Raw genomic sequence first — 24,364 nt, 5'->3', positions numbered from 1 at the left:
CACGGATTGTGACATGACGGATTGCAACAATGTAGAGGAGCCTGCATCCAGCGGTGGATATATCAAGACGGACGATAACTTGCAATGGGTGAAAATAACTTACTTTTCATATGGGTGCTGTGATCTGAATCTTTCACTGCCAAAATAAAATCAATTCATTAAGCATCGCCACAGTGAAATGTGCTTTTTTGCATGTATAGCCAGCATACTTTAACCCTTGTCCACTTCTGATATATTCTATGCGAGACCTCCATTGCTGCAAGTTGGCTAAAATGTCATTTCTGCATTATTTCAAATGATGAGTCATTTTTTTATTGTATATTACACAATCGTGCACTAAACACAATTTAATATGTTTGACATTTAAACACTACGTGTACAGGGCAGCAACCAAGATGCTATACCCTCCCAATTCAAAACCTCCCATGTGAGCATTATATGCAATTTTATTCTGTGAATACCACATTTACAGAGTTTAACAGAGTTAAAAAGCTATATATGCTGATGTCTGTGACCTGTTATGTCTAAGGCTATGTATGATTTTGTTACAGAGGTCTTCGCTGTCATAGAAATATTGAATTTGAACAAAGTGCATGACATTTTGAAAATAGCTGTAGAAACACATTGTATGTATGTCCAACTTATTTCACACCAATACATAGCCAACCGTGCTAATCGGAGGTGCGCATATACGAAGAGATGTCACACATTTCCGGTGGGTGACATCTGTGTCACCACGCCCACCCCAACTTCAGCAAACATGCAAAAGGACACCCATTGTTCACATACTGGTCCACCTCTCCCCATCACACTTCAATTTACTGCCGATATTTAGCGATTGCTCCCTCCTCAAGGTTATTATTTGTTTGCTCTTTCCCCAAGGTGAAGCCGATCACACCCCTATAAATAGTATATGACAGGGGACAGTTCTAGGAGAAACAACCCTATACTTGGGTGACTAAAAATAGGTGAGCACTACATAAATAATGCACCTTCTATTATTGTACCATTTTAAAACAGCATCACTGTGAGGAAAGTGTAGCTAATGGCCCCTTTCCAGAAGGTCCCAATCGGAACCTAAATAGAGTTTAGTTTGTTGTCCTTCCCCAGGACATCCGATTAGCACGGTTGGCTATGTACGGTTCGAAAGAAGTTCAACGTACATTCATACAAGGGGTCACAGAAAAATGTACATGCACAAACGGTACCTCGAGGCATCTTGCATATGAGGCCAAGGCCGGGGGTGGTGCATGTAACCAGCTCCCACTTCCCAGTACTTGTCACCATCCACGCACACAGATCGGCATCCATGAGGCCCTGTGGATCGCCGTGCGCCCAGTTGGTGTAGAGGAGCTCTGAGCCATCCGCCCAGCGCAGGTCACCAACTTCAGTGAAGGGAGGATAACATTCATTGTATGACTACCTATATATGCCAAAATGCACACAAAGCTGTAGTCTCAATCTGTGGTTCCCACACTGCTCTATGAACCCAGTGGCGATCACATGAGCAGCAAATAATACTTGGAACTTCTCCTATGTGTCCGCTTCACTAAGCCGCACTGACCGACATAGTGAAGTATGATTAAAACTGATGACTTATATGGCATTCATGAAGATTTGAATTGACAATGCACTGTAAATAATTTTTTGTATTCTTGAGTATAAGTGAAAGAGATGGCTAAATGTCTGTTGATAATTACAACTTTACCACGAACAATAATTCAATCCAATTGAATTTTGTATCACACCTCACTGAAGCAGGCAAATGCATTTGTCTCTCCTGATTGGTATTACATCCTCTCACACGTAAATCTGCTTACATGAATACCTTGAATTATTTATATTTAGAACATCTAGTGTATATGTACCATCAGTGTCATAGCTGAGGCTGAGCCAGATGCTTGATATGTGCTGTTGGTAGGGCTGCAGGTTTTCCCACACGAAGGTATTCTCCTGCTCATCCTGAATGGACAGTGGTTTGGCCTGGGGATCTGAAAGACATTTGTGTGCTTGTGTCAGAATACATGTCTTTGAATGAACACAGGAAAAGTACAAACATAAAGTGGTAAAATAACCCACACAAAATTCAACCATGAATAATGAGCTAAAAAGTTTTGGCAGACACAATATTTATCTGACAAAAAGTTTTTATCTTATAATTCATGGTTGAATTTTTGGTTGGGCCATGTAATAATATGGCCAAATTTGTGTCGTTAATATCCTCCACACCTGACAAAGCCAAAAAAATATAATTGTCACGTAGTGTACAAGCATTTAGCGCTCTGAATATCATTATTTCAGCTAATCCACAATGTGCTCTAAATAAATAAATATTGCTGTTTTCTCTTTTACTTTATATTCACCCTAATATCCACCAGAAATAAAATCTGTTTCTTGATACTGGTAAAAAAATAGTTGTCTTTTAACTTGAAAATAATTCGAATATATCCATAAATGTATATGTTTCCTAGAGGTGTGCTTACGGATGGAGGCACAGGCCTGTGCTGCACCATCCTGGTATGTGGTGCGCTCCGGATAGAAGGCGTAGCAGTTTCCACGAAAAGGCAACCAGGACGAGCTGTTGATGGAGTGCGGGCACTGCCCCTGGATGGTACTCTTAACGGGAACCGCTTCTAGGTACGTGACACAACAGAATACAGCCATAACTGTCAACATCCAAAACGTAATAATCACTGATACATTGTATTGCAACGTTACAACTACATTAAATACATACTCTTTGGTTCTTTCGGTAAAGTCACGTAGGTAGAAATACAATAAAACAAATCGCGACGTTTCGATCGCAACACAAGCACTCCTCATCAGGTGGAACACCCACAGCAAGAAAATTCTGAAGTAGGCGAGAGAGCTGCCGTGGCAAGAGGTTATATAGGTAAGAAAGGGGGGAGGCAAGGGGGGAGAGAGAGAGAGAGGGGGGGAGCGTGAGCGCTAGGGGAAGAGGTCGTGAGGCTGGGGGGGGAAATTGGGCGGGGCTAGAAGTTGGAAGCTGAGTGTGGGACACGGGGGGGGGGGGGGAAATAAAAATCTACTAGTAAACGGCAGGTAGGATGGAAACAACCACAACCAGTTAAGGCATTACCTAGTTAAATTACATCCTTCCAATGATTGTTCAATTTGTATCCATCTTCTCGGTTGAAGTTATGTGTATGTTTACATATCTGGATGGCTTCATGAACAAACCTTTCATAGTTGCCCGAAGGTTTGCAGAGTACCTTGGTCTCGGAAAAACTATATCATGCGAGCCCACAGCATTATAACAATGGTCAGCTACGGCAGAGGTATTGGTCCTGCCGTGTTTTAGATCTGCTTTGTGTTCGCGAACACAGTCCGAGACATGTCGTTTCGTTTCCCCAATGTAACTGCTAGCGCAGACACAACTTAGTTTGTAGACACCAGGGTATTGCATGTCAGGAATAATCTCCTTCATAGATGGGATTAGATCACGGATTTTGTGTACTGTATTGAATCGGACCTGGATCTTGTGTTTGTTTAAGATTTTGGAAATCTTTTGAGTAACACCTGCAATGTATGGTAAAGTGATGGTTTTGATTGGCTTTTCAGGAGATTGTTTCTCCATGGTTGGAGAAACAGCTTTGCGAATAATGTGGTCTGAGTACCCATTGATCTTGAGGGCTTGGTGTACGTGTTCCAGTTCACTGGCTAGGTGGTGTTGGTCGGAGATGCAGTGGGCCCTATGGTGTAGTGTTTTGATGAGGGAATTCTTCTGGGCCGGATGGTGGTGGGAATCAGGTTTTAGATAGGAGTCTGTGTGGGTGGCTTTCCTGTAGACAGAGTGTCCCAACGAGCCGTGAATTTTATGGATGGGTGTATGGAATTGATGTGGTTGAGAAATTGGTTCAATGCTGGCAGGCCATGTGGCAAAATGATGAAAGTGTCATCTACGTATCTCTTCCACAAGAAAGGATGTAGAGTGGATGTCTGGATGGCATCTGTTTCAAATTTCTCCATGAAAACATTCTCTATCACTGGTGATAAGGGGGAACCCATGGGGGTACCTTCATTTTGTTTGTAGAAAGTACCATTCCAGTTGAAGTAAGTGTTGGTAAGGCAGTGCCTAGCCAAAGTTGGTACATCAGGATTCAGTCCATGTTGGACAAAGTCTTCAATTATTGCTAAGGTTTCAGGTACAGGAACCTTGGTGAATAGAGAGACTACATGAAAGCTGACAAGCAAATCATCTGGAGACAGTGAGATGCCCTTGGTGAGAGAGACCAAGTCAGCTGAGTTACGTACTGCTGAGGTAGTCTTGCCCGTGAATGGAAGCAAGGTCTCAGACAGAAATCAGGCCAGTTTGTAGGTAGGTGAGTTGATAGTGGAAACGATGGGCCGAAGTGGAGTACCATCTTTATGGATTTTTAGAAGACCATAGAATCTTAAACAAACACAAGATCCAGGTCCGATTCAATACAGTACACAAAATCCGTGATCTAATCCCATCTGTGAAGGAGGTCATTCCTGACATGCAATACCCTGGAGTCTACAAACTGAGTTGGACCTGTGGTGGGTGTTACATCAGGTAAACAAAACGACATGTCTCGGACCGTGTTCACGAACACAAGGCAGATCTGAAACACGGCAGAACCAATACCTCTGCCATAGCTGACCATTGTTATAACGCTGTGGGCTCGAATGGTATTGTCTTTTTCGAGACCAAGGTACTCTGCAAACCTTCAGGCAACTATCAAAGGTTTGTTCATGAAGCCATCCAGATATATAAACATAGAGATAACTTCAACCGAGAAGATGGATACAAATTGAACAATCATTGGAAGGATGTAATTTAACTAGGTAATGCCTTAACTGGTTGTGGTTGTTTCCATCCTACCTACCGTTTACTAGTAGATTTTTATTTTTTCCCCCCGTGTCCCACACTCAGCGTCCCACTTCTAGCCCCGCCCACTTCCCCTCCCCCCAGCCTCACCTCCTCTTCCCCAAGCGCTCACGCAGCCCCCTTCTCCCCCAACCCCACACCCCCCCCCCCCTCTCTCTCTCCCCCCTTGCTCCTCCCCCTTTTCTTACCTATATAACCTCTTGCCACGGCAGCTCTCTCGCCTACTTCAGCATTTTCTTGCCGTGGTTGTTCCACCTGATGAGGATTGCTTATGTTGCAATCGAAACGTCGTGATTTGTTTTATTGTATTTCTACCTACGTGACTTTACCGAAAGAACCAAAGAGTATGGATTCCTGCAGTCACGAAAGCTTAAAATCATTACTTTAAATACACTCAATTGCATGGCACATTTCCCATATAATTTGCACTTCAAAGTCAGTGGCAGAAGTATGAATCACACCCGTATGTGAATCACACAGTGGCAAGGTAAGCAAGAGGCCTTACCTTGTCGACTCATGCAGATGGCACCCTTGAGGAGCGTCTTGCAGCCTGTCACCTTCCACCAGCTGTCACGATCGATATAGACGCAGCCCTCGATCGTCTGGGGCTCGCCTCGCATCCAGTGTGTGTAGGGAACGTGATCATCATAAATCCATTCGTAGCCTAAGCCACCTGACTGCGCATACATACAAAAGCACGTGCATGGTCGCGCACATGCAAGTAGAAGCACGCACACGTTTATCAACAAAATTCGTGATGGTCATGAAAGTAAAATTTCGGGACTGGAATCATTATAACATATACAATGACTTATTTATCTAGAAAGGCACACTGAATCCAATAAAACAAAATTCAGAAGGGGTCTGCATTCTATGTGTTATATTAAGATGTTTACAGCCAATAAACATATAGGTATGTAGGAGGACAATGGAGCACCAGCAGTAAAGATACGCGTGTGTGAGGGCAACATTCTATTCCATACAAATGGGACAAATTATATTATTCCACATTTGCTGTACTTCCTTCTCCTGGTGAGCCAGAGTATGGCACACGACATTGGAAAGTATTACTGAATATATATTTTTTATACGAGGTCAAGAGTTTATGGAACAATCCCCATTCTATGAGATTTGTTTTTTTACATCAACTACATGGTCTCAAGTCATGTTCTGCAGTGGGCAGAAAGAGCAGTGAATAATTAATTCCTGATTACTATATAAAATTATGGCTACAGAAGCTATGGAATGTAGAACAAAATGAACATTCTGAATCAAGTGAAATTAGATGCACATATGAAAGCATTGAATACAAATCAAGCCGTAATATAAAAAAGTGTAACAAAATGAATATTATTCTTGGTTCTTTTTTCAAAATATTTATATACTTCTGACCAACGGAGATTTATAGAGACAAAACGCCTACGATAACATCTTCTTACTACCAAATGTGTGCTTTCACATGGCTCACAAACAAAAACGTGTACGTATAATTTACACAAACTTTTCATTCGCTAAAAGAGTAAGAAGACGTGTGTGTAAAGTTTTATCAACCTGGTTCAAATTGCTGTCAATAACTCTTCATTGATGGACGATAACTTTTGGGAGAGACACACTGTACATGCACAATACGGGATCCATACTCTTTGGTTCTATTCGGTAAAGTCACGTAGGTAAAAAATAAAATAACAAAAATCACGACGTTTCAGCCACAACCGTGCTGTCATGATGACAGCACGGTCCCTTCACCTGATGAAGGCCACTTGTGTTGTGGCCGAAACGTCGTGATTTTTGTTATTTTATTTTTTACCTACGTGACTTTACCGAATAGAACCAAAGAGTATGGATCCTTGCAGTCACAAAAGCTTCAAATCTAGAAAACAATACGGGATGTTTTATTATAACGGAGGTTCAAGTCAAAAACTCCGCACATCAAAGCTGGAGAGGCCGATCCACAGCGGCGATGCCACGCGGTCGAGCACGAGTGTGAGGAACGCCTGGTGTCGCGGGTCCATGATGCTGGCCAGCACCGTGTCACGGCGCTCACAGAGCCACGCCGCCTCAGGCCACGACAGGCTGTACAGCACCATCGTGTACGTTACATTATCCATACGCAGTGTGTCCACAGCGAGCGGGTCTGGGATCGGTGACGGAGATGGAAGTGCCGGGTCTAAAATGTGTACACACCCGCGCAGAAAATCCTCGGTCATAGTGGAACGAAGGAGGGGGGGGATTGACAACAGAGTCTCTAATAGTCAGGATAAGCGTTATGTTTGACTCGTCAGGGGAATCGATATGTGAAATTAAGGGGAAAAAAATATTTACTCATATAATTGTTCCAGCACTAATATGCACAATGGTAGGCAGCAGGTGAAATACTGAGGAGGAACACAGGCGTATCAGGTACTTAAATGGCATGAGGCTAAGGACTAGTATTACACTTCAGACTGCGGGACTCCATCTTATATCTGTTGATTGCTAAGAGGCTGAAAATCTACAGCGATTCATTGACTGGAATCCCTTTTAAAGCAGGCAGTTATTTGAGTGGGGAACAGTGCCATGAGTCTAAAGAAAAGTATGGAGGGTAGCTACCTGAGCTCAAGTGCATACTCTGCCGTCTCTGTTGACAGGTATTCCAGACATGGTAGAATAGTTTTCGAACAGCTCTTACACATTGGAGTTATTGAGGAATTTATTTGACAGGGCCCGCCTGCAAGTGTGCAGCAGATGTCAAGAGCCTGCTGTGGCAGCCAGGGGTGCAAGTGGCTTGGGACCCAAATTAAAATAACATGCACAATGGGTCCTAGGTGGGATCAGGGTGTGCCTGGCAGGCCATCAGGCCATAACTAAAATTCCACGCAGTGCTGTGGCATGGAGCCGACGTATAGCCCAATTCCCACCCACAATGCAAATAGGCACCCCTCTCGCACACCCTTGGTGAGAAAAGTTATTTTTTAAAAATCACACTGAAACATTAAATAATCGTACGTGAATAAAAAAAAAACCACATTGATTCTACCTTTGTATTTTTGGCAGATAAAGTTGTGCTCCTCCAGCACACAGTTCCGGCTGTCCCACTTGCCGGTAAAATGGAGTGGAGGGCCATTCCACACCAGCACGCAACTCACCTGCATCACCAGCCACAACCAAAATAGAGAACAACAGCAATTTAAGAGCATAGGTCATCACAGTTACAATTCTGAGTTGGGAATTGTCAACTGCTGCTGGTGGGTTAGATAATCTTAGGATGTGTGTAAAAATAATTTGCACCATTGTAAAAAAACACCATTATGCTAATGCTACGCCACTGTATACCAACTGCTCAATGCTCTCCAGTTAAGTGGCAAAACGAAAATATTAAAAGTTCAATAATGAACAATCACTCACCTCGACTCATTAAACGTAACAGGACACAACGATGACTCAATGTAGATGTAGCCCAACTTTAAGGGAACTATAAACAGTAACACTTATCGCTGGCATTACAATTAGAAATTGCATGAAATCTCAAGCAGGCCTGATGGTTTCCATCATATTAGAAATGCATTTTCAAAATTGTCATCTTAAAATTCTCAATTTCAGGTCAAGAGGTCATTGTGGCCAATGTCGGTGATGGGATAACGCCCTCGTTACCACTTCCTCCCGCTATATCCTGTAGCACAGTCAACACCAGACCTCAAAGGCCTGCTTTTCCAGCTACCTAACATCTGGCTTTTTGTCTTCACCTTGGTCTCTGACCTCTGGGTGCCAATACAAAATAATTACCCATCTTGCTCCCTGTCACATATGTACGTATGATATACGTGGAGACTGATTTATGTAGCCGAAGTAGTGATTATTCCATCTGTTTTCAGTGGAATGACAGCCTTCCTTTCACATACATAATTGTGCAATTGTTCCCTTCTCAAATTCAATCTGTATCGTCAAAGCTGTCCCTCCAAAAATGATTTGTTTTACAAAGAGGCTTGCAAATGTTACAGGACTTCGATTCTCACAATTTCCAAAAGCTTGTTGCAACACTGCATATACTTAAATCTTTACGTCAAACAACAAAATGCACGAATGATACGTACAAAGTCAATCTTGTCGTTGCTCCCTTGGTCTGCTTTGTCTGTGTTGACCCAAGCAGGATGCATCCAGTTGGTGAATGTGACATTGTGTTCTTCCAGCCACGTGAATGCCCCCACGCTCGCACGCACATGCAGTCCCACCCAGTAGCTGTCTTGTCCCGGTGCCAATTTCAAGATGATAAATGCTGCAAACACACATTCACAAATGTGGCGCAGTAGGAACACTTGCACCTTTGCAGCAAAAAAGGGCCCTCGGTTCGATTCCAGACTTTGGCACCTTTATCTCTGGAATTTGTATGTTCTCGCCCGGTTCGGAATGGGTTTCCTCCATATTATATGAGTTTGTCCCATAGCTAAAAAATATACAATGTTTTGGACAAACATCTGAAGAATTACCTACAAATTACTTAATTGGGATTACACATATAAATATCGCCCAATAATGCTAAAGCTTGGCAGGACCCTCCTGAAAAAGAGATGAAATTCAGCAAGGCTTTTCTGGAGAAATTAGTGTATAAAAATAACAAATTCACAAACATGTCTGCAAGGCCCACATGTTTGTATGCAAATCTGTCACTCAAGCCCATCACAAAATATAGAGTACAAGAAAATATAAACACCGATTGTATTTGACTACCATTTTACATAGCCCTAACTATAAAATTCCACTTTATTTTCTCATATGCATGTTATTGTGTGCATTATGCAAGACCTGCAAATAAAGTCAGCAAGTGTGCAGAGGTGGGTTCGCTAGGACAGACAGGCACCTTGCTCGAGATGGTTTGCAATGGTGGCCAGGGTTGCATCCTGGCTCTCGCAGTACTCCTTAGCACCCATCCACGTCCTTGCCTGCCCAGGCCCATCCACAAATCCCAAGCACTGCACCACACAGCACACGCCAAGCACACATATTGCCGTCTCTCCAGTCGAATATATAAAACAATACATTTTCAGGGACTGTTATTCCAATCCTTTGTTGACTATTCAACCTTATGGAAATGTTTGGATTAAAATATTTTAATCTGTTACAAACCAATGCCTAAATAAACGCATTTTTGGAAATACTTAAAACCATTTCCCATAATGGAATTAGTTGCAGTGAAGAGTGCGCAGCTGCATGCAGCACTAGTTTGTCACCTTATCTCCAAAAACATGCCAGCCATCAGGACAGTTCCCCCAGCCTGACGTGGCAGGGTGTAGAGGAGTAATTGGAACTGGCATTGTGACATTCCAGCGCTTGCACACTGCTGGGAGCTTCATCCCACAGCGCATGTCCCCCCAAGTACCTGAGAACCATCAAAACACATCCTCGTCAACAACAACACTCTTGCTATCCAATCAAAACACAATAAGAATTTGGTAATGTTGCTTTTGCAGTGGTGCACAGGCCACTAATAACAAAACAAAAAGTTAACACGTTTGTTACTAACATTGCCTAAATAAGATTTCAAAAAAATATAATCAGGCAATGTCCTGATTAAAGAAGTCGTTCCCCAAAACGTTGCCTATTATATATTTATTTTCATTTTTATACACTGTTGTTGACAAATGTGTTGAGTTTTTTAAAAATATTTCCTATCTAACTATGTCCTTGACAATGGTATCACTGTATTCAAAGATGTGGCATTATCTATTCAACATCTCAGCCGGTGGTTATTTCCATTGGCAGCCCTTATCCAGTGATGTAAATTCCACCTTCATGAGGTGGAACCTTAACTCTCTGTAAGACAATCAAGAGCATAAAGTGGGAAGACTTTTTAACCAAACATCGACGACCTAATGGCAGCACCACCAAACGTGATGCCGAATTTTGTTTTGTAAACAGTGCAACAGCCGGTATTGACAGAAAACTGACTTAATTTTACTGAATTGACTGAATAATCACAATAAAAGAACCGCCCTCACCCTTGTTGGCAGACATGTAGACGCAGGTCTGGAATTTGCGGGCTGCATTCGGTCTGCTTTCTGCCCATGCCATGAACGTCAACAATGAACCATCCGACCACCTACCCACACATAAAAAAGGGACATTACTGCATACTGCAATTGTGTGCAAAGTGACTTACAGAAATAATTTCAGAGTTTTGTAGAGGAACCAAACCTATATATGCACTCACTACATGTTATTTTGTCATGTTGTTTCATTATGATAAATGATATTCATGATAAATGATATTCATGATAAGTGGCTGACTCCCCTTGGCTGTGGCACTCTTGATACTGGCTTTATGATTTTCAGGGATTCACATTTTACCCGAAGTCTTAAAAGTGCCTTTGGTACTTGCAAAGGAGGTGCCATGACGAATGAACATTACCAAATTCTAAAGGTTTGGCACTATTGTGTCAATATCGCACAGAGAGTGACCGCTCAAATTCTCGCACGCTCATTCATGAACGGAATCTAACTTGATAATTGTTTTTTTACCCTTTTATCTGGCAACAAAACTGAAACCTCTTTTACAAGGAGTCATGTTTGCATTGACCGAAATACCTGCCGTCGGAATGCAAACAAAAAACATAACTCTGATAATGTATGCACTGTCCTTGAAATTGATTGGTCCACACCTGAAACAGCTTTCCTTAGAGCCTAGTCTCACATGGTGTTAGACCAGATGACGCCAAAAGGCCTTTTTTTGCCGTCCTCTGGTTTAACACCGTTTTGAGACTAGTATACATTGTAGTAAAACAATGTATACTTGATGCCTAAACAGTGAAAATGTTTGCTGTAAAGTATCATGATCAGTGTTTGGAATACAGTATAAGGATTTGATGTGCATTGCTCACACTCTTATACCATGTGCAGTATGAACTCTGTACTGTTTGCATGTTTTTTTAATTATGTTTATAATAATGGAAATCCTTCAATGTGCTTCTTACATTGATGGGGATATTATACAAAACAAGTTAAATAATGGGCCCATTTCCTGAAGTGAAATGATTCCCCATTATGCATCCCCATTATGCATCCCAATGTGTTCTGCCACGTCTACAATGCATTACTCCAAGCCTACATTCTGTACAGTGAAAATAACCAAAGTGTGCAGGGCTAGGGCTGGAGCCAGGATAGGACTGCACAATTGCAGAATTGTTCAGAAAATCTGTACTGAAAGCTGCACACTATGGCTTTAAAGTGAGTTTTCAATAGTGGTGGTTAGGGGATAAGACTTTTACGCATTTGCTGCACGTGTTGGTAAGATGTAAATATTTACAGGAATGGTTCTGCACTTAGTAATACAATTCCAAACTATCTTCGCACACTCTAACAATGTTTTGCAGAAGTCATTATTTCCAAAACATACTCTCTATTTATTGTCTACAAATTGATACTAATTTTATTAACCCAGAGGGATGATGGCTTTATTTGACCTCCGGGCAGGATTTCACCAGACAACCTTTACATTTTAAGTGGCATGCTTTGTGGCAACACTGCGTAGGCAGCTAAGACAATATAAACATATTGATCTCACTGCAGGGGCTGGGATAAAGATGTAAAAAACACACACAACCAAATGAAAATACATTTTAGCCTAACCTACCAAAAGCCAACCTGATTGTGGGTGGAAGTGGGACTCACTGAAGTTCACTATCACCATCCAGCATGCTGAGTCCAATCCACCACTGCTGCAGCGAGGCCTTGGACAGCTGTAGATGTATACACACGTGCACATGTACAGCAGCAACAGCTCTCCAAGCCAGAATCATAATGGAGGCAGAGCTCTTCTGAGTATGGGAGTCGTCTGCCATGCTGCAAATAACTAAATAACAGTTCATTCCAAATGTTAAATGACACTGACATGTCACAAACTCCTATGCATTTCATTCAAATGTATTTAATGCACATGCACACACATGCACAGCTACATGCACAAAGACATTCCCACATACACAGGCAGTATGTATGTTGAACTTCTTTCGCACCACAGCACAGTGATCTCTGTGTGGCTTTATAAGCATTGGTTTTCAACCTAAAGTTTGTCGTGTACCCCCCACCGGACCGATCAACTATCCGCGTACCACCATTTAATTGTGTACATGTTTATACCACGTACAACGTTTATTCAGTGATTTTAAACATATGAACAAATTCAATAAATAGTTACAATTTGATATTTTACAATTTTATAAAACTTGAGACATCACTTTATGGTTTGACCCGAGTCACTTGACCATCGCCATGAAGCAGAGGTGGAAGGCTGGAACACTTGAAAAATGTCCTTAAGGGCTTGTAGAATTTGTTTTGTTTATTTGTAAATAAATTGTGAAAAAATGCTGAGCTGTTGCAGCACGGGGATGGCCTAGGCGTCCAAAGGCACCGTACATTTAACAAGCCATCGTCTTTAAAACACCATTTTCTCATCAAAGGAGTATAAAACATCGTGCAAACTACGGTCATCCTCGCAACAGCGGCTTTGGCCATCGGACAAAAACGGTCATCACATCGCGTGCTTTCAAATGCGCTTCTGCGGACACCTGGAACGCTCTTCCTTTCGATAATAGGAAAACACTGGAGCTATGAACTTTTAAATCTAGAATGAAAACTAATTTCTTCACCACTTGTTTTTGTCTTTAGTTTTGTTGTCGTTCCCCAAACCTCTGATTAGCACGATTGGCTGTGTATGGTGCGAAATAACTTCTTTCTACATACGTTTCTGTCAAGTGCCTGCTGGTGGAAGTTTCAGCAGTGCCAATTTGCGTCTCATTCATGGATGTAACAAGATTGATTTTTACAGCTCTTGGATGTGCACACCAAGTACAAACATTAAATGTGAAATTGAAAGTAACAAGTCTGATGTGCATATATTGTGTATATATGTGTACGAAACTAACAGATGTGAAAAGTTAAGTTTGGCGTATAGATAACGTTTCTGTAAATTCTTCTTGGTTACCTTCTGCATGGTGTGCAACAGGTATAGAAACTCGGCCCTGTCACGCACGGAGGCCAGCTCGCCGCCCATCAGCGTGCAGGACAGGCGGGCGTGGATCCAGCTCAAGGGTTGCTGCACAAACAGATACTCATCGCCCTGGTGATGCAGCCACTGCGTGTCGCCGCTCACTGCAACGCAAGCGGGAAGCACAGCAGAGCTCTCAGTACGCCGCACGTCGTACGTACGGACGAACCTCGTGGATGACGGGGGTCAGTGGAACACAGTCACGTGTTCATCAACGATCGAGAAGCATTATGCCTGCAACAGATGCGTTACTCAACGTAATCGGGTAGCACTGCATGCATAATACTCAGCTTGTCCGCACACGACGCAGAAAAATAGATGTGGCTTCCGCTAACCACGTACACTCCACACATGAAATAACAAGCAATAACTGCATGATAATGTGTCATTTATTATTAAGAATTAATAACAATTTACTGCCCTTTTTCAATCCACTGCTGGATGTCTACCCATGGTTATCTGACCATACTTCACCTCACTGCTCAGTATGGATTGGTATAATGGGGTGAACTCACACCGGTTCAGTTAAAATTGGCCACTGATGTCAGCCATGGCCAGATATCAAACTCAGGTCTCCGGCCTCACATTGCAGTGCGAGAACCATTGAGCCACTGCCCCCCAACAACCAATTCATAACTCTTAACTGATTAGAAATGCAGCTGCCAATTCAGTACTCGGCTTACAAGCAGTGCAAAGCTGATTAACATGTATATGGGAACACAGTGACTGCAGCCAATCACAAAAAACAACAGCAAGTGTATAAGTAAGCTAATCCATGATAGTTGGTTCACCAACCATCCAGTTTTTGCCTGGACAGTCAGGGCTTTTGATCGAGTTCAACAATGTCTGTATCTATGTATGGTGAACTTCTTTAACAACCAACATGTCTGGTTGACACCTTCATCTGGACATCAAATTCCATTGTTTGGAATATAATGGCATCGTGAAAAACGTGTACGGAGTGGCGTGCTTGATGGAATGTGGAGCCTAGCACTTTCCCTGCGTAAGGCATGACATGTGCTTAATGGAACCGGGTTAGCCAATTAATAACGATTGATTTACTACATTTGCAATAAAACAAGTAATGTACCAACAATAGACCCTTGGGACCAGCCGCCGAACCGACCGAGTAATATAACTACACCACATTGCAGTAGACAAACAGTAATTTGTTTACTGGGATAAGTAAAACTCCCTTTTATCAAGCACACAAGGCCTCACAGCGCTTCAACACATTAAAACTAAGCGGAAAACAACCCGACACAGACAGTAAAATATACACACACTGCTAACGATGATAGATTCCATACATACACACATATACACGGGGTTACTGTTTTTTTGTGACAAGATTTTCATTACGTTTGTAGCTAGCTATACAATAACAGCTGGCCGGACCAGGACTCCCTCATATTAGTTCCGCTAGCAGAGCTCTTACTACTTTGAGGTGTTTTGACATTTGCAAACACTGCGCTGTAAAGTCATACAACATAACATAGCCAAAGATTACCCTGTATAGCCCCAACAGACTGTAAGAGGCAAGTGCTGTTAGCCAGCAAATGAGTACCCTAGTGCCATGTGTAAACATCAACAATAGGGAGACAAAAGCGGCCGGGCGTGGTTGCTGGCCATCCATGCCCCCCTATGCTGTTCCGGCCTTCATTGGTGCTCGCTAACAGCACTTGCCCCAACAGTCTGTGAAGGCTATACGGGGGGTCTTTGTCTTTTTCTCTGCCTACACAGTTTGGAACAGTAGGGCATAGTAGGGGGCAATCATCTCAAGTCAGTCGACCCATGCCACCTGGGTCTGTCCCGTGACCTCCTGCCAGCGGACGTTAGACACTTCACGTGGCATTAAAGTGCACATAGCCTGGCACAAGCGCCGTGGTTATGTCACCGCCACTTAGTGGTGAATTGCGGTTGTTGTTGCTCTGCCCAGAATTGTAGCACAAGCCAAAGGTGGCTTTGCAGAGGTTAAATATGATGACATTAATGATGATATAAAAACGATGTTGATAATGATAATAATTATGAGTATCATGGAAGTGATGATGCTGTATGATAACTTTGGTAATGATGAAGATGATCACGATGATAGTGATGAACATCATGACGGTGCATCTGCTCCAGCTTATGATATTCCACCACCCCTCCCCCCCCATTTGCTCATGATCCACCAGCTACGATCGGCCCCTTTCTCTTGGCAATCCACCTATACTTGTCTCCAAAATCCTGGACTGCAGGTGTGCAGTCGTGCCAACGTGAAGACCAGATAGCCATTTAAAGCTGAGTTGACATAGAGGAGGTGTTAACAGATGCCATTGATGTAAGCCATGGACAACAATCGAGTTTCAGGTCACTGGTTTCACAAAGGCCCTACGCATCATCATGATCAGTTAAACAGCATCTGCACGGGCAAAATAACATCATTACCTTAAACTTCGTCGCGTGCGTGACTGCCACAATTCTGTTGCTTTTCACGCTGTTTTAACGGCTAAAACCTGCTTGGATTTATTTTTGGAAATGCCATGAAAAAAGACTGCAGAATGGACCAGCCGAAGACGCGCACCACGACAAGGCGAACTGGAGCACCACGCCTACACAGCCTCCCACCAATGGTGAAAACCTCCAGACATTGTTTGGCACTACCATCACTCCACACTGGTGTAAAGATTAGTAGCAGTGGAATCAGTTCTTGTGAGTGTACAATCGGTCCCCCGTGAATTAAAATGTTTGGAGAGTGAACGATTTTTTTCACCAGCACGGCCGTCATTTCGTCAAACTGTAGCAAAAATTATGGCCAAAAGGGCAACGCGAGTCGGATCCAAAAATGTTAGTCTAGGAAGAACGTGTAAAATAAGTTACAAAAACTGACACCAAGAGTAGTGTACTCAAGTGGTATGGTACACACTGAAATAGATGTGCATTAATTTACTGATAAATGACAGGATCAAAAGAATGAGGCACGGCACACTATGGGTCGTTTCATAGGACCTCTCTTGCCAGTATCAAAATAATAGAAAGGTTTTACCCTTTCTGGCAATAAAACAGGTGTTAAGATATTAAAACACCAAACTGAAACCTTTCGCAAGGATTACTCTTTGGTTCTTTCGGTAAAGTCACGTAGAAAGAAATTAAATAATAGAATACGATCTTTCGATTGCAACACAAGCAACCATCATCAGGTACACATGAATGAGAAAACAAACCTAGTAAACTTTGGATTGCGAGTAACTTGGTCTGCGAGTGTTTTGCAAGACGAGCAAAACATTTTCAGTACATTTTAACTTGTGTATACTGTTTACTACAGTACTATAGTGTTGTGACCACGTGTATACTGTTTACTACAGTACTATAGTGTTGTGACCACGTGTATACTGTTTACTATAGTACTACAGTGTTGTGACCACGTGTATACTGTTTACTACAGTACTATAGTGTTGTGACCACGTGTATACTGTTTACTACAGTACTATAGTGTTGTGACCACGTGTATACTGTTTACTACAGTACTATAGTGTTGTGACCACGTGTATACTGTTTACTACAGTACTATAGTGTTGTGACCACGTGTATACTGTTTACTACAGTACTATAGTGTTGTGACCACGTGCATACTGTTTACTACAGTACTATAGTGTTGTGACCACGTGTATACGGTTTACTACAGTACTATAGTGTTGTGACCACGTGTATACTGTTTACTACAGTACTATAGTGTTGTGACCACGTGTATACTGTTTACTACAGTACTAAAGTGTTGTGACCACGTGTATACTGTTTACTACAGTACTATAGTGTTGTGACCACGTGTATACTGTTTACTACAGTACTATAGTGTTGTGACCACGTGTATACTGTTTACTACAGTACCATATTGTGACCACGTGTATACTGTTTACTACAGTACTATAGTGTTGTGACCACGTGTATACTGTTTACTACAGTACTATAGTGTTGTGACCACGTGTATACTGTTTACTACAGTACTATAGTGTTGTGACCACGTATATACTGTTTACTACAGTACTATAGTGTTGTGACCACGTGTATACTGTTTACAACAGTACTATAGTGTTGTGACCACGTGTATACTGTTTACTACAGTACTATAGTGTTGTGACCACGTGTACACTGTTTACTACAGTACTATAGTGTTGGGACCACGTGTATACTGTTTACTACATTACTGTAGTGTTGTGACCACGTATGTACTGTTTACCACAGTACTATAGTGTTGTGACCACGTGTATACTGTTTACTACAGCACTATAGTGTTGTGACTACGTGTATATTGTTTACTATAGTACTATAGTGTTGTGACCACGTGTATACTGTTTACTACAGCACTATAGTGTTGTGACTACGTGTATATTGTTTACTACCGTACTATAGTGTTGTGACTACGTGTATACTGTTTACTACAGTACTATAGTGTTGTGACCACGTGTGTACTGTTTATTACAGTACTACAGTATAGCGACCACGTGTGTACTGTTTACTATAGTACTATAGTGTTGTGACCACGTGTATACTGTTTACTATAGTACTATAGTGTTGTGACCACGTGTGTACTGTTTACTATAGTACTATAGTGGTGTGACCACGTGTATACTGTTTACTACAGTACTAGTGTTGTGACCACGTGAATACTGTTTACTACAGTACTATAGTGTTGTGACCACGTGTATACTGTTTACTATAGTACTATAGTGTTGTGACCACGTGTATACTGTTTACTCCAGGACTATAGTGTTGTGACCACGTGTGTACTGTTTACTATAGTACTATAGTGTTGTGACCACGTGTATACTATTTACTACAGTACTATAGTGTTGTGACCACGTGTATACTGTTTACTACAGTACTGTAGTGTTGTGACCACGTATGTACTGTTTACCACAGTACTATAGTGTTGTGACCACGTGTATACTGTTTACTACAGTACTGTAGTGTTGTGACCACGTGTATACTGTTTACTGCAGTAATATAGTGTTGTGACCACGTGCATACTGTTTACTACAGTACTATAGTGTTGTGACCACGTATATACTATTTACTACAGTACTATAGTGTTGTGACCACGTGTGTACTGTTTACCACAGTACTATAGTGTTGTGACCACGTGTGTACGGTTTACTACAGTACTATAGTGTTGTGACCACGTGCATACTGTTTACTACAGTACTATAGTGTTGTGACCACGTGTATACTGTTTACTACAGTACTTTAGTGTTGTGACCACCTGTATACTGTTTACTACAGTACTATAGTGTTGTGACCACGTGTATACTGTTTACTACAGTACTATAGTGTTGTGACCACGTGTATACTGTTTACTACAGTACTATAGTGTTGTGACCACGTGTATACTGTTTACTACAGTACTTTAGTGTTGTGACCACCTGTATACTGTTTACTACAGTACTATAGTGTTGTGACCACGTGTATACTGTTTACTACAGTACTATAGTGTTGTGACCACGTGTATACTGTTTACTACAGTACTATAGTGTTGTGACCACGTGTATACTGTTTACTATAGTACTATAGTGTTGTGACCACGTGTATACTGTTTACTACACTACTATAGTGTTGTGACCACGTGTGTGTGCGTAAAGCATTTTTTTCATTTTGTGTCCAAGTGTAGTGACTGTTCTTTAGTAACTGTACTGCAACAATGCTTTTTGCCTCCTCAAAAGGAGGCAAAACAAGTGTCATTGGATAGGTTCCTTGTTAAAGTCGCACAAAAATAAAAATATTCCAGTGAGCCAACAGATGGCAGTGATTCCGTTAGTGACAGTGAAAGTCGTCTTACACAATAACCCTCCTCCTCTACTCTGTCTCGTCTCCCTCACACCAGCCACGATTAAATGTAATTAATTAATTTGATTACTTTATATTAAATTTTAATAAAAATCTAAAAAGGTATTTTGTATTAATAATTTTTATATATTTTTGGGTTGTGGGACGAATCATCTCAGTTTCCATTATTTCTTATGGGGAAATTCGCTTTGATATACGAGTGCTTTGGATTACAAACACGTTTCCGGAACGAATTATGCTCGCAATCCAAGGTTTTACTGTATAATGCAATACAACACAGAGAGTCGGCCAACATAACTGTCTACACCCCACCAGGTTGATTACGTTCTTCCAAGATTGCTAAATTGGAGAGAGAGACAAAACATAGACACGGAGACACACAAGCAGAGAGAGAGACACACACATAGGCACACAGAAAGACGTCTCTGTGTCGAGGCCTTAAATAGAGAGGGGGAGGTTGGGGCAGAGGTGGAGTTGTGTGGAATTCCTGCCAATAGCGGCCGAAGGAGAGAATAAACCCATAAACAAGCACGGTAGAAAGCTAATTTGGTAAAATTAGGAAGTGTAATGCAATGCAACATAGAGTCTGATGATGATTGCTTGTGTTGCAATTGAAACGTCGTATTCTATTATTTAATTTAATTAATTTCTATGTGACTTTACCGAAAGAACCAAAGAGTAATTCCTGCAGTCACGAAAGCTTCAAATCTACTTTTGCAAGGAATCATGTCTGCATTAACCACATATACTTGGGTCGTATACGCTCATCTAAAAAAGTGACAGGCGAATCCTTTCCTCCTTCCCAGCTCACAGTGGTGATGCTGGTACTTATGAGTGAATGGGTACAATACTGACAACACCATTTGAAATAATACAATTTCTTAATTCCTAACATCTTAACTATCGTCATGTTTAAGGCACTCTGCGTGTATCTGCTTTCAGGCAGGCCTCCCGCCTCCATCTGTCTTCATGTATCCGGCATCATCCATTTTCTTACCCCGTTCGCTGCGATGCCCTAAACCAATGCCTTCGTCACATCTTGTTTGGATTATTCCAACTCTCTTCTTTACGGCCTCCCTGAAATCCTTGCTTGAAAACTCCATCGGAAGAGAGAGAGAACGCCACCACCAGACATCCCAGCTACAAATTAAAGGATGAGAACGTCGCTCCTATATGTCTAACTGCCTCCTAATTCAATCAAGGGTCAGTAAAAAGATAGTTTTCGTCGTCAATAAAACCGACACCACTTAGTGTACATGACTTTTATTTTGGCAACATTTGCAGCCTTCTTGATCAAGTTCTTCAATCATTTCCTGTAGTTAACTCCCACTGGTTCGTATAATGACTGCCATCAGTAAATCAGAGATGGTTAATGTTTTCCCCAATTATGTTTATGCATTTTTCCTCCATATCCAAATTTCAGAAAAAAAAGTACTCTTGTAATGCTGCTGAGAATACTTTTGGAGACAATTTATTTCACATGTGTGAATCCCCTTCTAATACGTGCATTATTACTTTCTTCCTGCAACCTCAGTGTAGCTGTCCAGTTTTATGAATGGGCATTATTAAGTTATAAATGTTTTGATGCAGAGGTTGGATGAAATGCATACATTTCAAAGGATTTAACGAGTTAATTTCCTATCAAAGGGATATCAGTTCATAGTCTGGACGAGGGTCAAACTGGAGTCAATACTACTTTGTAGACATTCTGCAGTGGTTGTTTCAGGGATAATCAGGCCCTGCCATGGGAACATGGACTATCCACCACTGGAGGAATGTTCGCCGTCAATGTTCGGGATTCACCATAGAAAGACATTGTATACTAGAGCAGTGTAGCTTCAACTAAACAGGAAGGTTTTAATCTTGATTTGAAGCTTTCGTGACTGCAGGAATCCATACCCTTTGGTTCTTTCGGTAAAGTCACGTAGGTAGAAAATCAAATAAATCACGACGTTTCGGGCGCATCCATCATCAGGTGGAAAAGCTTTCCCACCTGATGATGGACGCTTGTGTTGCGCTCGAAACGTCGTGATTTATTTTATTTGATACCCACGTGACTTTACCGAAAGAACCAAAGAGTAGGAAGGTTTTAGTTTTAAATTCTCGTTGGTGTTCCACTCAATCCTATTACCATTATTGTTGAACCGTCGTCACTCCACAGTCTAAGAAAAAGGTAGCCACTACGGGGGAAGTCAACAGAGGTTGCTCGAGAGCAGAGGGGGCTGAGATGGCTGGAGAACACATGCAGGGCAAATGAGAGCAGTTTGGCGAGAGAGGATGGGCACACTTAGGTCAGCGATTGAGATGGACACGACACTTGTAAAAGTTGTCATTGGAGTTTGTGTGGTAACTGCTGCAGTTGCAGAAACAGGCAGAGGGGAAAAAGCAGTGGCAAGGTGAGGGGGCATTGCTTGGTGTTGGCCTATTGGCCTTTAAAAATGAAAATGTATACACACATGTCCCAGCGTGTGTACTGCTACTTTCTCAACCCCCACCAATGTTCCTCACTATCGAAGGGCTTTGCACAACAGTTCTGCTATTGTACACACACATACAAATACAAAGATGCCCCTTATAAAGAGAACAGACTGTTGGGGCAAGTGCTGTTAGCGAGCACCTATGAAAGCCGGCACGGCACACGAGGGAGTGGGTGGCCAGCACCACACCCGGCCACCTTTGTCTCGCTAGTGGCGATGTTTACACACCGCACCAGGTGCTCATTTAAGGCTGAGTCGACTTATGGGAGGCCCAGAGCCGGTTCAGATAATCGTCACTGGTGTTGGCCGTGAGCAGGAACCGAACTCGGGTCGCCGGGTTCACAGCGCAGCGCGCTAACCGCTACACTACCGCTCACCAAACACACACACACACGTGTGTACACGCTCGATTGTGTGGATATTGGGTGGATCAGAGCATGCTTGACCAGATTTTTCTATGAGCCGGGGTCCTCGCTCCTAACTCTGAATTGGACGCTGCCTTCAGAGCGGACAGGAGCACTACCCATTTTTCCTGGCAAAGTGGCAGCTAAAATTGTTCATGAGGGGGGTTGAAAAATTGTTGTATAAAGTTACCATCAGCAGGACCTCAAGTAAAATCAAACCACACTTCCTTCACGAATCAGCTGTGTTGTCTCAGTTAACCCTCACCTCTCCTTCAAGAATATCTACCTCGGCCTAGAGGCACAACTGCCTGTGCATGGTTGGCAGCGCGACGCTTGTATCTTGATTTTTTGGATGGGGATGTCCTTACATCTCATCACATGCATTATCTTTATACCCAATTTAACTGGAATCCATAAGTATGTTTTTTGAAAAAGAACAAATATTTGTGTTCATACTCTGGCGAGCGATAGGCGCAGATTAAATGGACATACAGCGGTACCTCGGTATACGTCGTTAATTCGTTCCAGAAGGTAGGAGGACTTACACCGAAACTGATGAATATACCAAACGAATTTTTCCCATAAGAAATAAAGGCAAAGGAAATAATCCGTTCCAGAGTATAAGAAATTATATTTTATATGGCATGTTATACATTAATGGGGTTGTGTAACATAATTTAGACACTACTTATTACTAAAATGCATACATAAATAAAATAAATGCATTAATACATTAAAATAAATTTAAATAAAATTTAACAACACTTTAGCTTTCTGAGAGGAGTTGAATTAATTCGCAAAAAATTCACGTTAAAATGACAAGAAAACCACGTGAAAATTCACAGAGAGTTACAGCAAGGATTGTGCACTGAACGAGATCTACAGGCAGACTGAGGAGCGGCGCTTTGTCTCAGTCGTGAACGGGGTCTACGCGGGTACGCGGTGACTCATCCCGACCCATACAAGTTCTAGCAAGCGAGACGCCGTATCCCAAGCAAGACGTCGTATCCCAAGACATTTTTTTTTCCCGTCAAAACACGACGTGTACCAAATTCGACGTATTCCAAAGCGGTCGTATACCGAGGTACCACTGTCTCTCATTTTACCTACGGAGTATCTATGGAACTGCAGTCAATTTTTGGTTGCACTAATGTATTATATGTTGAACGTTTTAACATAATCAGGAAAACAGGAAACTAGGGGGCACATAATTGGTAATGGCTGAAACATTTAAAAAAAATAGCATTGTAAGCAAAGCAGGGCAGAGGAGCGAGAGGAGGGGGCTGGACGCCTGATGGAACACTGCGATAGGATTTGTATATACTCATGATGTCCCATCGTGGTGGATCATGGGTAACATACACACAGAGAACATTCCTGTTGCCCACCAGAAAATAAATATTGTTTTCAGTCCATCAGCTCTCTGGACCAATGTTTATCAGCGTAGTTTTGTTTAAGCAGGAAATCTCTGGTGCGGTATAAACCATTTACGCTGCGGTGTGGTCTCGCTATGCATGGGGTACAATGCTCCACTCCACATTCCGTCAAGCACGCTCCATGACAGGTTGTAGTCCACGCTTTTCACAATCCCAGTGTGCCTAAATACTGGACATTGATTTCTGGTTGAAGACATCGAATAGACACTGTACAGCTCGATCAAAAAACAGTCCGGTCAGAACCTGGATGATTGCTAAGTCTCCACTTGCATAGAGCCAGCCAAAATGTAAGAATTCCACACATGTTATATTTGTACAACTGCATAAGTTAA

General features: G+C 42.1%; 1 protein-coding gene across 2 annotated transcripts in view; it reads right to left on the bottom strand.

Annotated features, from left to right (window-relative positions):
- MRC2 (mannose receptor C-type 2) overlaps positions 1-24,364 on the bottom strand; it is a 63,294-nt gene that overhangs the window by 5,544 nt on the left and 33,386 nt on the right. For both annotated transcript variants that reach the window (XM_032960443.2, XM_032960434.2), the window contains exons 18-30: positions 13,827-13,993; positions 12,515-12,582; positions 10,846-10,946; positions 10,078-10,226; positions 9,708-9,819; positions 8,944-9,125; positions 7,890-7,998; positions 6,802-7,040; positions 5,379-5,550; positions 2,484-2,633; positions 1,869-1,991; positions 1,209-1,385; positions 104-136 (exon numbers count right to left, since the gene is read on the bottom strand). In XM_032960443.2, the coding sequence (XP_032816334.1) occupies positions 104-136; positions 1,209-1,385; positions 1,869-1,991; positions 2,484-2,633; positions 5,379-5,550; positions 6,802-7,040; positions 7,890-7,998; positions 8,944-9,125; positions 9,708-9,819; positions 10,078-10,226; positions 10,846-10,946; positions 12,515-12,582; positions 13,827-13,993 (1,782 nt within the window). The remainder of the gene's footprint in view (positions 1-103; positions 137-1,208; positions 1,386-1,868; positions 1,992-2,483; positions 2,634-5,378; positions 5,551-6,801; positions 7,041-7,889; positions 7,999-8,943; positions 9,126-9,707; positions 9,820-10,077; positions 10,227-10,845; positions 10,947-12,514; positions 12,583-13,826; positions 13,994-24,364) is intronic.

Source organism: Petromyzon marinus, chromosome 2 (assembly GCF_048934315.1).
Source record: "Petromyzon marinus isolate PM22_M1 ecotype Great Lakes invasive population chromosome 2, UKy_Petmar_22M1.pri1.0, whole genome shotgun sequence".
In the NCBI taxonomy this organism is placed as follows: Eukaryota; Metazoa; Chordata; class Hyperoartia; order Petromyzontiformes; family Petromyzontidae; genus Petromyzon; species Petromyzon marinus.
This window is presented reverse-complemented; position numbering and strand designations above follow the sequence as displayed.